At 36.1% G+C, this 14,082-nt stretch overlaps 1 protein-coding gene across 1 annotated transcript; it reads right to left on the reverse strand.

Moving 5' to 3' along the window:
• Positions 1-273: 273 nt before the first annotated feature.
• Positions 274-2,674, reverse strand: LOC145138947 (uncharacterized). Its single transcript, XM_079072937.1, has 3 exons — positions 2,183-2,674; positions 1,735-2,012; positions 274-487 (listed from the first exon to the last, which is right to left on the reverse strand). The coding sequence occupies exons 1-3, from the start codon at positions 2,672-2,674 to the stop codon at positions 274-276; spliced, it is 984 nt and encodes a 327-aa protein (XP_078929063.1).
• Between the last annotated feature and the right edge of the window lie 11,408 nt (positions 2,675-14,082).

Here is a 14,082-nt window from a genome sequence, read left to right on the forward strand (position 1 = left end):
GGATCTAACAAAATGAACTTCTACATTTCCATCCCCGACATGATCTATTATGAAGTGGTATCTCAGTGCTATATGCTTTGTTTTGGAGTGTTGCAATGGATTGTGGCAAATTCTTATGGCGCTTTCGGAATTACAATACAAGGGAATTCGCTTCATATTGATTCCATAATATCTTAGCTGGTTCTGAATCCACACCACTTGGGAAGTGCATAAAGCTGTTGCAATGTATTATGCTTTAGCTGTTGATAAGGAGACACATGCCTGCTTCTTAGATTACCAACTAACAAGCTTGCCATCCAGAAACTGGCATCCTCCTGATATACTTTTCCGATCAAGACCACAGTCCCCTAAGTCAGCATCGGAGTAAGTTTGCAGAAAGAAACCTGAACTGGATCGATGCCATAGACCAAGAGAAGTGGTTCGCTTCAAATACCGGAGTATGTTCTTAACTGCCAACATGTGTGGTTCTTTGGGATTCGCTTGAAACCTGGCACAGTGACAAACAGAAAACATAATGTCAGGATGACTAGAGGTTAAATATAACAATGATATGATCATATGACCATATAAAGTGATATTTGTTGCTGCTTTATCAAGAGAGGGTGTGAGTTTCGTTCTAAACGTCATAGGGACTTTGACTTTTGAATCACCCACCATTCTGAATTTAGCAAGTAACGTCTTTGTGAAGGTTTCTTGATTGATGAATATACCTTCTGAACTTTGTCTTATATTTAAGCCAAGGAAAAAGTTAGGTGTTGTTTGTTTTTTTGAAGCAAAAATCCATAAAGTCTGTGGACCATCTCTGCAACCCTCTGCAGTAGAACAGGTGGACCAAACGGCTGCAGACTGTAATAAGAAGCATGTTTGTTTTTTTAACATCTGCATGCTGCTGCAGATATTAAAAAATTTAAAATAAACTGATTTTATAATACGAAAATAGTTTTTTAATACCGAAAATTTAATAATGTATGACATTTCGGCAATAATTTGATATTTCAGCAAAAAATAATGACATTTTAACAAAAAATAAAGATATTTTAGCATAAAATAATAATATTTCATCAATAAATTATTATTATTCAATATAAAAAAAAGAAAAAAAATTTCAACAAGAATAAACAAAAAAAAACGAAAAAAAAAATGTGAAATAAAATTTTAGCAATATATAATCAATATTTTATGAAGAAAAAAAGAAGAAGAAGAGGTTGGAAGAGGTAGGAAGAGGCAAAACAAGTGTTGCGCCAAGAAGAACACGCGCAGAGGTTTTTTAATCCAAAGACTTTTGAAAAACAAACAGTTGCGAGATGAAAAGTGTTGCGCGTGTGCTGCGCCGCGCATCAATAAGAGGTATGAAGAGGTTTTTTTTCCAAAAAAACAAACAACACCTTAATTTTACCCATAGAACTCATTTTAAATTTAGGTTCCATTAATTTCCGAAATTCAGCAGTTAAGCTGGGATTAGTTGATCCGAAACTAATGTCATCAACATATATATGAACTATCATTAAATGGTTACCCTCCTTCTGAAAGAAGGTACGATCAATAGAACCTTGTGTGAATTTTGATTGTTTAAGAAAATGAGTTAGAGTTTCATACCATGCCCTCGAAGCTTGTTTAAGACCATACACTACTTTATCCAGAATGTAACAATGATTCAAAAAAATTTCGTTCACAAAACCTGGAGGTTGTTCAACATAGACAGTTTCTTCAAGCTCTCCATTCAGAAATACACACTTCACATCCATTTGATAGACATCAAATTTTTTGTGAGCAACATAGGCGAGAAATATGCGAACCGATTCAAGTCTAGCCACAGGTGCGAACGACTCTTCGTAATATATTCCTTCTTCCTGACAATAGCCTTTAACAACCAAACTTGCCTTATTGCGAATAATGTTCCCTTCTTTGTCCATCTTATTTCGGAATACCCATTTCATACCAACCACAGATGCATCTTCCAGAGTAGGAACCAATTGCCATACTTTGTTACGATCAAACTCATCCAATTCTTCCTGAATGATTGAACCCAATCTGCATGATCAAGAGCAACTTTAACAGTTTTAGGCTTAATTTTCGAAATGAAAGAGTTAAACATGCAAAATTCCATTTTAGAAAATAACACAGTTTGCTTCACTTTTTGTTGAGCACGAGCAAAAACTCATGATGATGAATCTCCAATCACTTGAGATGGAGGATGATCTTTGGTCCATTTTGTCATTGGAGGATAGTTCTGATCATAGGCTGGATCAATTTCTGCAAAAACATCTTCAAATTCCGATTGTGCATCCGAGTCCTTATTTTCATTATTCTCCCCCTGGAAGTTTGCATGTGACCCAGCATTTGGAATTGAATTCTCCCCTTGGAGTGGAATATCGTTATTGAAGTTTTGAATGGAGCTCTCCCCTTGGATTGGAGAATCAAAAGGTTTTGGCTGAGGTTCATTCGAAATTGGTTGCTCAGGAGGAATCTCTATATCTTCAATAGCTTCATCAACAATCTTGATCAATTCATCTTCTTGATTGTCTTTTGTGTTTGATTCCGAGGAAATTGCTTTGTCAGGTTCATCAAACAAATTTAGAAAATCCTCATATAAATTCATAAGAGGAATTGTCTTGGAATTTGTTGATGGAAAAATTTCCTCAGATTGACAATCTTCTTTTTTATATTTCTTCATGTACTAATCATCAAACGCAACGTAGCAGGTTTCCTCATTATTTTTTACTTCTTGTTTAGAACTCGATATGCCTTTGACATCAATGAATACCCCAGAAGAATTCATTCGTTAGCTTTCACATCGAATTTGTTCTGAGTTTCTTTGGAATTGAATAAGAAGCACCTGAAACCAAACACATGAAAGAATTTAACGTTAGGTTTCCGATTGTTCAGAATTTCATATGGAGTAATCAAAAATCATTTGTTGATGTAGGAGCGGTTCTGAGTAAAACAAGCGGTGGCAATAGCATCAGCCCAAAAATACAAAGGAAGATTCGCAAATGACAACATTGTCCTTGTAGCTTCACAAAGAGAGCGATTGTGTCTTTCAACTACACTGTTCTGCTGTGGAGTGTAAGGAAAAGAGTATTGGGTCTTAAGTGTTGCGTCATTGTGGGCTTTTAGCTTAGTCTGTTTTGTATCCAGGTTGGGCCTATCCAACTGTTATTTATAATTAGGGTTTAGCTATTTAATGTGCATACATGCACCGTATCTTGTAATCGTCTAAGTTTGTAAACCCTACACAGCCTTTACAATAACAGTTCTTCATCGAGCTCTTCTAAGGCTTGTGATTTATTAATCATTCAACATATTTGATATTCATTCTACATTCATAATTTTTTTACCTGTTTGAATCTATCGATCACTCAAGATTTATTCTCAACAATTGGTATCAGAGCAGGAGACTATGTAATCCATACGCATCTCTTCTGTTAAAGAGATTTTAGGGTTTCCGCTTTAATAGGATTTGGAGTTTGCTGTCTTCTTCGATTTCATCAATTACAGACTTTGAATCTTGATCTTTATTTTACCCTATACTCGATTTTAGGTTTACACATTAGGTTCATACAGGTTTTTATCAAATCGACATCATGCAGTCTGACGATTCTCACGCTAACTCAATCAATCTCTCAAGCGGTATCGGATCTACAACAAGGATCCCTATTTTGTTTCCAAACGATTATGAAGTGTTGGCACTGCACTTTGAAGATTATGTGTTAGGTCTAGAAGATAATGGATCTTTTATACGGGATGCCATTACTAAGGAGACGTTTGCTCATACAGTTACAAAAAAAGTCATCAAGACTCAAGCAGAGTACAACGATCTTCTTCTTGAAGTTGATGATGTTCCTAAAGATGAAAAAGACAAGCCAATCAGTAACGTCAAGGCTATGAGGATCATTCGTTTTGCTTTTCCAGCCGACACATTTCGCTTAGTAAGCTCCTGCGAAACTTCGAAAGAGATATGTGATAGGCCTAGAGAGTTACACTCGAGCGACGCTGATCTTGAACATTCCATCCAGACGCTATTACTTTCGGAGTTTGGAGCTTTCGTTCAGAAGCCTGAGGAGAAGCTTGACCAAACATTCAACCGCTACAACCATCTATTGAGCAGGATGGTGAAGCACAAGCTCAAACAAGAACTGATTGAGAAGAAGGTGACGTTTATGAACGGGTTAAGGTCCGAGTGGAAAGTTGTGGTGTCGGCAGTTAAAGCACACGAGCAGTTCAAAAATTACTCCTTAGCAAAGCTCGTTAGTATTCTGAGGTCACATAAAGACGAAGTGACCAGTGAAGGAAAAGTCGTTTCTAGCATAGGTTCGTTAGCTATTATGGCAAAGGGTAAGAAAATAGCTGACGATGGTTCGAAGTCAGATCTCTCCAGTTGTGAACTTTCAAAGGAAGATTATGCTTTGATGGTGTCCAAACCCAAGAGGTTCGCAAAGAAGAATTTTGGTCGCAACAAAAACCGAAAGTGGCAGGGGAGTTACAGTTCTGAGAAAGTGAAGGATGAGAGTGCGAACAACTCTCAAAAGGAAGAATCGAAGAAGGAAACGAAGCTCGCAGGTGACTCCGGCTATGACTGTAATTATTGTCATGGAAAAAATCATCTAGCAAATGAGTGCATGCTACGGAGGATGAATGAGAAGAAAGAAGAGGAGGATGATGAGTCTTATTTCCTCTGAAAGCTGGAGGAAATCAATAAGAAGAAAAGTGCTTATAACGCTAAACCTGCTTTAATTGTGCAGGAACAGGATGATGAGTTTGGCAGAGTCAAAGTGTGGTCGACTGACTCTGAGGACGAAGAGGTTCGTAGGCCAACTCACGTGAGAACCTTTGTGGCGAAAGATGATGTTTTGCAGTCCAGTGGAAGGTGCTTTATGGTGACAAATATGTTGGGTTTTGAGCATTCTAACACTCCTATGGTGTACATGCAACCCTACAAACCTTGGATCTATGTTTTATCTATGATACATGCAAAATTGATTTTCCAAGGTTCTTAACCTATCTAGCATACAAGGGAACTTTTAATCATAAAAGATAGTAAGAAAACATACCTTGTAGTGATTTGGATTCCTTGAAAACCTTGTGAGCCTAGCACCCCAAGTGTGATGCCTCAAATGTCTCACACAACACCAAATGCACTTGGAATAAACTTGAGAGAAATGTCACACACTTAGAATCGGCTATGCCCTCTTATTTCTTACACTAGTCCGATTTTTGTCTACAACATATTGCTTATATAGTGTGTCATAATTAGGGTTACACCATGTAAACCCTAATTTGACATGGCTCTTCATTTCCAGGATCCATGGGTTCAAAGACACCATGGAGCATCCATGGAGCATCCTATGGGTTTTAGCCCAACTTGATAATCCATGGAGCATTAGCCCACTATACAAGTATGAGTGATTTACACAATCAACCCATATATTTAATTAGTCTTCTTTTGATCACTTAATTAATTCCAAATTAATTCTTGATCAATACGAATTAAATAACCCTATTAATATATTAGAACTTATAATATATTAATAAACCATAAGTGTTATTTCTCATTTTAGTCTATCCAAATGCATGATGCCATGCAACCCAAATGGACCATGCTAATCGGGTCAAGTACAATCTAGAAATAGTTATGAACTTAGACACCTAATCCAACAGTCTCCCACTTGGATAAGTCTAATAACTATATCTGCAAGAATAACTTCAGGAACCGATCAGCAATCGTAGCTCTTTCAAGGTCTCGTGGAACTAAGATGACGATGATATTCCATTTAAAATAAGTGATCATATAATCCTCTGTTCTAGATATCAGCCGGACAAATACATGGAAAAATGTCTTACTTATTGTCCAGCAGTTTGTTTCCCGATTTCCGATTTGTTTGACATAGAACTTAAGTGAACATATCAACATAGTTCTGACCGGGCCCGGTACATGGGTCAACACAAAATCATCGAGGGGCCCAGATATCGCTTCTAATCCAAGAAGGAACAGATAAACTTCGACTCATATGCTTGTTCTACTACTTGTTGAATCATACACAAAGGCACGTTTTATAACATCAAGTTACCAATGCGTTTTCGTACGATCAATGTATAACCAACTCATAGGCAACAAGTCATATCTCTAGGTTTGAAGACTTATATGATATTACCGTCTCACGATCACTCGAGATAAATTCCATGAAGTGATACCAAGGAGTGTGGGTTGAATCCAATACTCAGTACTTATGAGCACTCATGAGTGTTGTAGCACCACTTTGTCCAACATCTTAGACCTCTACAATGCAACCCATGACAGTCTTGATTCATATCTACTTCCAACATATGACCGACTGTGGATGGTTTGAATAACTTACTCATTCAGGAAGAGCGACTTAGTTATTCTGGAAGTCAAAACATGCAAAGTGAAACACAAGAATAATCGAATCCAATATGGTCTCAGAACTTATGAATTTAAATAAAACATCTTTTATTTATCACCATATTGATTACCCATCATTCATTGCATACTGTTTCAAACTATCAACTTTATACTTGAATAAAAAAAAACAATAGTTGTCCCACGCTCCAAGCATGTACACTATGTTTTTATAAACACTAGTCATGCCATACGCCAAGTATGCACACTATGTTATTTATATGATCTTTACTCCGTGAAATAGATCGATTGAACATAAATTCAGTGATACTCATTTCACAATCCCAAATCCTTACCGCAAATGCAAGAATTCCAAATTCCTGCCATTTACCTAAATCTGTTAGATTCTAAACTTATATGCATTGGTCCTCTTGTAATGATTATGCACAAAGTCACAAGACTTGTCAACAGACATTACAGAGTATTCCAATGGAGATCAACTCCATGGAAACGAAGTCTTATATCCAAATTTCATTGCCTTTGAACATTCTTCTTGCATTAAGTTTCCTAATCTTACAAAGATTTAATGAATACCTTCCACCTATGGGAACATTTCCATATTCCCCTTTTGACTATTACTCCTGAACAAGAGTTGCCTCTTTTCAGAATATGTCACTATGGTCCTTGCAAAATTAACACTATACTTCCAACTGTCCCTGAGCAACCAATGTTTGGTAAACCTTAGATTGTCCTCGACAATTACTTAATCAAATTAGTCATATCTAGTTCTAGTACTTTTCCCTCTTAATGCTCTGGGCATTTGGAAAATTTAGAACAGATAAATCTTATAGCGCATGCAATCGATCCTATATCCGAAGCATATGGGACACGGTTCATAAAGACATGATACTAGACCAGTCTTTTGCTATAATATTTCTCTTTCTATTTGCCAAGTTCTCATAATTCAGATTATGAAAAGGGATGCCGTAATCATAATCGAATTTTAGAACGCAAATAATGGACCCATATATAGAATTTCCTTATGTTGAGCCACTCCAACATGAAATTCATATATATGTCCTTGACTAAATATGATTAAAACCTCGATCTAAGCTTTTAGAATTGAAGTGAAGTATAATTTCCTCTCCCTTAATTATAGCAAAACAACTTTTCCCAATTGAAATCTTTTGTTTTCTATAATTAACGTTCCTAACTTGCAACACTTATTATAATTATCATGCTCCCACTTGCATGATGATTATTAGCATGAAGCTTATGCTCCCACTAGCTTTGACATGTACTCAGAAATCTGCTGGACTTCTAGAAATCAATACTTTATTGACCTTCTTACCAAAGTTCATATTTCTGATACGAGATGCTTTGATAAAACTTTATCAAAATCATACACCTTTCCTTAGATAGCACACATGTGTGTCTAAACAATTTCAGAACTATGAAAAGGGATGCCGTAATCATAGTCTCAATTGTTTAGACCTTTTCCATTTCTCACAAGTCCATGTTGTGTTCCGGTTAACCACACATGCTCCACTAACGAGTTTGAGAATACAAATATCACAATTGCTATCTAGTTAAAATCTACTTAGTGAAAGTGTTTCCTCACCATCATTTTCATGAATCGGAGAGAAACCTTATGACACTTAGATTTTATGGTGTATGTGTTCCTATCCATGTGAATTTGTCAAAACCATAATCACAAGACAAGGTTAGTAACAAATCCAAACTCTTATAGATTGAACTTGTGCAGTCTTAACTTCTTGCCACCTGGCAGCTCAAGGGCCTGCCATTGCTTCCAAGCTGTTATGCAACCAATTGAGAACTCTCAGAACTCATATGCAAAGCCAACTTTAATTGGAATGGGCACAGAAATAGGAATATGTCAACACGATAGGTTATAAATCTCAAGTCGTGTGCTAGTGATAAACTATAGGTTTTTCCTTCTTGATTAAATATGCAAGTATTTCCAAGATCTTTAAGACTCCGCCCTCTTGACATATAAGACTCACTTGCCAAATATTCAAGAGACAGTGCAGATTCTTTATCAAGACAAACACTTCACACAATTGGCCTTAAGTTGGTCTCTGTTTTATCCAAAACATCACAACTTACCAATTTCAAATGTATAAGAGTGGGACACACTTTACTCTTACATTTGACTAGTGTTATAAACCTTTATTTAAGATATGTCACTCAAGTTACAATCTTGGAGTATGACTCTAAGAATTGTTTTTAGAACGAAGTATGACTCATCTTCTTGATTTAACCATTTCAGCAATTCTTGATTCCTCTTCTTAGCCATATGAATGCACTAAGATGTCTTTAGAGGACCAATTGTGACATGGTTTCTTAATCATTAAGATGAACACAAAACATGATACTAAAGTACTCTCCCATATTTTCAGATTTGAGAAACGTTTGTCCTTCTGCCTAATTTGATTCTTCTCATCCGTCCTGCCATACACTGAAATTTTTCAATGTTTCAGAATTATACTTAAACTTGTAAGTATAACCATATTTACTAAACCTTAGTAAATCATGAAGAATAGTCTTATCAACCTTTTGTGGTGGACCTTGATCAGTGCACAAGAATGTGTACTCGATCCCTTAGTCCTTCACTTGAGTCACATATACATGTAAACAAGGAACTAGTCTTAATTTTCCAAAGCTGAAAGTTCTCATTCATCATACTGTACAACTTGTATGGTTCCAAGTTTCTATCCAACTGAAAACTTGGGTGATGAGAAGCTTTCCTTATTTGGTAAATTTAGACACTACCACAAACGAAAGAATCAAATTCATATTTCCATTATTGCTAGAAACATATAAAGATCAATTTTCAATAAAAGTCAATGCAAGGAGATATAAACTAAAATAAAATCAAATTTTTATTTATTAAAAAATGCGGAAAAACTATTTCCTTACAATGCAACTTGAAATCAAAACTATGCTATTACATGTTTTCTAGCAATCTATCATAACCCCAAAGTAGTAGCTCAAAAATATAATCTTCAACCATGCGATAGAAATCCATCTTCGCGATCAGATTCAGCATACTCTTTCTTTAAGTTTCCTTTCCTTTGCTTGATCCTGCCAAACATCAAAATGTAACTTAGTCACATCATGTATTGATAATCAACAATTAGGAACTTAACAGAGTTAGATAGTGGACTTACCTGAATCAAAGTCAAACTTTTTGATTCCTTTCAGATCCTTCAGGTAGCTAGGGCAGCTTCGCTTCCAATTCCCTTTTTCTTCACAATGAAAACATATAGACTCTTCGGGAATGGTACAAAAGGCTATTCCAGACTTAGACTTTCTCTTTACCTTCCAGTCAACCGGGTTGACCAAGGCTGATCCCTTTCCATTGGGAAGAGAAATCTTTTCTGGACTTCCAATGTTACCATTGTCCATGTCCATGAAAGTTTGAGAAGTATACCTTCCACCCATATTTGCTTGACTATTGCGCCAAATCATTTCTGATTCAGCAGCAATAAGCAAATAAGAAAGATCTAATAGGGTCATGTCGTGATCTGTCACATAATAGTCTTTAATAAACTTACTATATGACTCAGGAAGTGACTGAAGGACCCAGTCAATAGCCAACTTCCTTGGGACAATGACACCCAACATTCTCAACCTGTCAATGTGTGACTTCATTCCTAAGACATGAGTGCACACAGGTCTTCCATATTCATGTTTCATTGCGAGCAGGGCTTGAGTGATCTTGAATTTTTCAAGTCTTTGAGCTGGTGGGTCAGGGAGAATAATTGGAGGAGGAGGAGGAAGAGAAGTTTGATTTCCATGAGCCAAACTCAGGAAGTCATCTTCATTAGGAAAGCTTGTTCCATAAGATTTGGGAAGATCATTGTTGTCTGAACCAGACATCTACAAAGGGAGAAATTCAAGTTAGTTGATTTAAATCCTTAATATAACACCCAATATGAAATATTAAGGCTAGGACCCAACACAATATTTTATAACTTGGAAGAGGGATGCCGTAATCCAGGCTCTAAAATATTTGAAGGTAGGTGAATGACGATTCACCAATTTCCACCATGAAAAACGAAATAAATTACTAGGTTTTAATTGGATTTGAAACTCCTAGATCTTTTGAGATTCATTGAACTTTCAATGGCATGTTTCAATCTCGAGTGTTCCCTTCAGGTTTTGTGACTGGGATGCCGAGGACCACAAAACAAGGTGTGAATAACCATGCAAATATACTTGGTACCCTTAATTTTTACCCCTCAATCGATGTTCCGGTTAACCACACACGCTCCACCGATACTATGATAACATTAAGTTACCCTTTGCCTACCTTGTTAAATCAAGCTAGTGTGCCGGTTAACCACACACGCTCCACTAACCGACTTAAGCAAAGTGCAAAGTGTAATTTCATGGGTTAGCACCAAATTCACATTTTCCTAAGTAACTAAGATTGGGTATTACTAAGATTTTAGTTACTTAGTATTTATCATTAATACTTTTAATGAAGGGAGAATTATAGTCATTGTCCTACCCGTTCGGCTAACGACCCTCCACCAGTCAACGAAGCGGTGGGTGAGAGTGGACACCCATTAAACTGCCATTTTATAGGCAGTAACCTTATACCCCCCCCCCCCCCTTATAGACCGGCTTCGTGAATGAGGTCTACTAATGGTAAAACAACTTTACGAAATATTATTAACTTTATAATATTGTAAAGTATAAGGGTTGAATTTTAACTTTTAAAATTCTAAGGGTTTAACTTGCATTTAAAGTATTCATAAGGGAAAACGTTTTCAAATTCCAAAACTTGAGGACAAGTTTTGAAACTATTCAAAACTATTCAATTTCCATAAATTATGTGTTTAAAGCAGTTTTTAATTCATAAACTCTTCAAGTTCCATAACTTGAGGACAAGTTATGGAAGACTTTAAACTATTAAAAGAATATGACTTTTCTTTGTTCATAACCTATGGAAATATTTATGAGTTTTATGAATCTTAAATGTGACTTTTCATATAACTTGAGGACAAGTTACAGAAACACATTTTAGAATCAACTCTTAGATTAATTTGGATTGAAAACAACAATTCACATAACTTTTTCTATTAATCTAAGCAACTCATAAGAACAAGATAATTTAATCAAACTTTTTCATGTAATTAGCCTAGCCATTAATCTAATACAAAACATGAATCTATTGATAATTATCTTAGAAATTGGATTAGCATGAACATTACCACACCAAAAACAGGTTTATAAGTTGAAAAACAGCTTAGGGTAATGTTCCTAGTCGAATTCCAGCCAAAACAGTCGAAGATATGCTGTCTGGGGGTCCAACTCGTCGAGTGCACGAACCAACTCGGCGAGTTGGATGATTTTTGCCTCGGACTCGTCGAGTCCCTTCATGGACTCGGCGAGTCTGCTGTCCAGACAGCATACAAACTTCTATTTTTCAGCCGATTTTGCAAGTATAACAAGAAAACAAGCCTAGGCTCTAATACCACTGTTGGGTTTTGAGCATTCTAACACTCCTATGTTGTACATGCAACCCTAGAAACCTTGGATCTATGTTTTATCTATGATACATGCAAAATTGATTTTCCAAGGTTCTTAACCTATCTAGCATACAAGGGAACTTTTAATCATAAAAGATAGTAAGAAAACATACCTTGTAGTGATTTGGATTTCTTGAAAACCTTGTGAGCCTAGCACCCCAAGTGTTATGCCTCAAATGTCTCACACAACACCAAATGCACTTGGAATAAACTTGAGAGAAATGTCACACACTTAGAATCGGCTATGCCCTCTTATTTCTTACACTAGTCCGATTTTTGTCTACAACATATTGCTTTTATAGTGTGTCATAATTAGGGTTACACCATGTAAACCCTAATTTGACATGGCTCTTCATTTCCATGATCCATGGGTTCAAAGACACCATGGAGCATCCATGGAGCATCCTATGGGTTTTAGCCCAACAATATAATCCATGGAGCATTAGCCCACTATACAAGTATGAGTGATTTACACAATCAACCCATATATTTAATTAGTCTTCTTTTGATCACTTAATTAATTCCAAATTAATTCTTGATCAATACGAATTAAATAATCCTATTAATATATTAGAACTTATAATATATTAATAAACCATAAGTGTTATTTCTCATTTTAGTCTATCCAAATGCATGATGCCATGCAACCCAAATGGACCATGCTAATCGGGTCAAGTACAATCTAAAAATAGTTATGAACTTAGACACCTAATCCAACAGTCTCCCACTTGGATAAGTCTAATAACTATATCTGCAAGAATAACTTCAGGAACCGATCAGCAATCGTAGCTCTTTCAAGGTCTCGCGGAACTAAGATGACGATGATATTCCATTTAAAATAAGTGATCATATAATCCTCTGTTCTAGATATTAGCCGGACAAATACATGGAAAAATGTCTTACTTATTGTCCAGCAGTTTGTTTCCCGATTTCCGATTTGTTTGACATAGAACTTAAGTGAACGGATCAACTTAGTTCTTACCGGGCCCGGTACATGGGTCAACACAAAATCATCGAGGGGCCCAGATATCGCTTCTAATCCAAGAAGGAACAGATAAACTTCGACTCATATGCGTGTTCTACTACTTGTTGAATGATACACAAAGGCACGTTTTATAACATCGAGTTACCAATGCGTTTTCGTACGATTAATGTATAACCAACTCATAGGCAACAAGTCATGTCTCTAGGTTTGAAGACTTATATGATATTACCGTCTCACGATCACTCGAGATAAATTCCATGAAGTGATACCAATGAGCGTGGGTTGAATCCAATACTCAGAACTTATGAGCACTCATGAGTGTTGTAGCACCACTTTGTCCAACATCTTAGACCTCTACAATGCAACCCATGACAGTCTTGATTCATATCTACTTCCAACATATGACCGACTGTGGATGGTTTGAATAACTTACTCATTCAGGAAGAGCGACTTAGTTATTCTGGAAGTCAAAATATGCAAAGTGAAACATAAGAATAATCGAATCCAATATGGTCTCAGAACTTATGAATATAAATAAAACATCTTTTATTTATCACCATATTGATTACCCATCATTCATTACATACTGTTTCAAACTATCAACTTTATACTTGAATAAAAAAAAACAATAGTTGTCCCATGCTCCAAGCATGTACACTATGTTTTTATAAATACTAGTCATGCCATACGCCAAGTATGCACACTATGTTCTTTCTATGATCTTTACTCTGTGAAATAGATCGATTGAACATAAATCCAGTGATACTCATTTCACAATCCCAAATCCTTACCGCAAATGCAAGAATTCCAAATTTCTGCCATTTACCTAAATCTGTTAGATTCTAAACTTATATGCATTGGTCCTCTTGTAATGATTATGCATAAAGTCACAAGACTTGTCAACAGACATTACAGAGTATTCCAATGGAGATCAACTCCATGGAAACGAAGTCTTATATTCAAAGTTCATTGCCTTTGAACATTCTTCTTGCATTAAGTTTCCTAATCTTACACAGATTTAATGAATACATTCCACCTATGGGAACATTTTCATATTCCCCTTTTGACTATTACTCCTGAACAAGAGTTGCCTCTATTCAGAATATGTCACTATGGTCCTTCCAAAATTAACACTATACTTCCAACTGTCCCTGAGCAACCAATCTTTGGTAAACCTT

This window comes from Lactuca virosa, chromosome 9 (assembly GCF_052849685.1).
Source record: "Lactuca virosa cultivar CGN04683 chromosome 9, Lactuca_virosa_CGN04683_v6, whole genome shotgun sequence".
In the NCBI taxonomy this organism is placed as follows: Eukaryota; Viridiplantae; Streptophyta; class Magnoliopsida; order Asterales; family Asteraceae; genus Lactuca; species Lactuca virosa.

What these genes read in the sequence shown, in the direction of transcription:
- LOC145138947 (XM_079072937.1), bottom strand. Translation starts at nt 2,674, where the DNA reads ATGAAGAAATATAAAAAAGAAGATTGTCAATCTGAGGAAATTTTTCCA. An exon ending in AAGATCATCCTCCATCTCAA is followed by an intron (nt 2,013 to 2,182) that starts GTGATTGGAGAT and finishes TCAATCATTCAG; the next exon opens with GAAGAATTGGATGAGTTTGA. An exon ending in GTCTATCAAATGGATGTGAA is followed by an intron (nt 488 to 1,734) that starts GTGTGTATTTCT and finishes TCACTGTGCCAG; the next exon opens with GTTTCAAGCGAATCCCAAAG.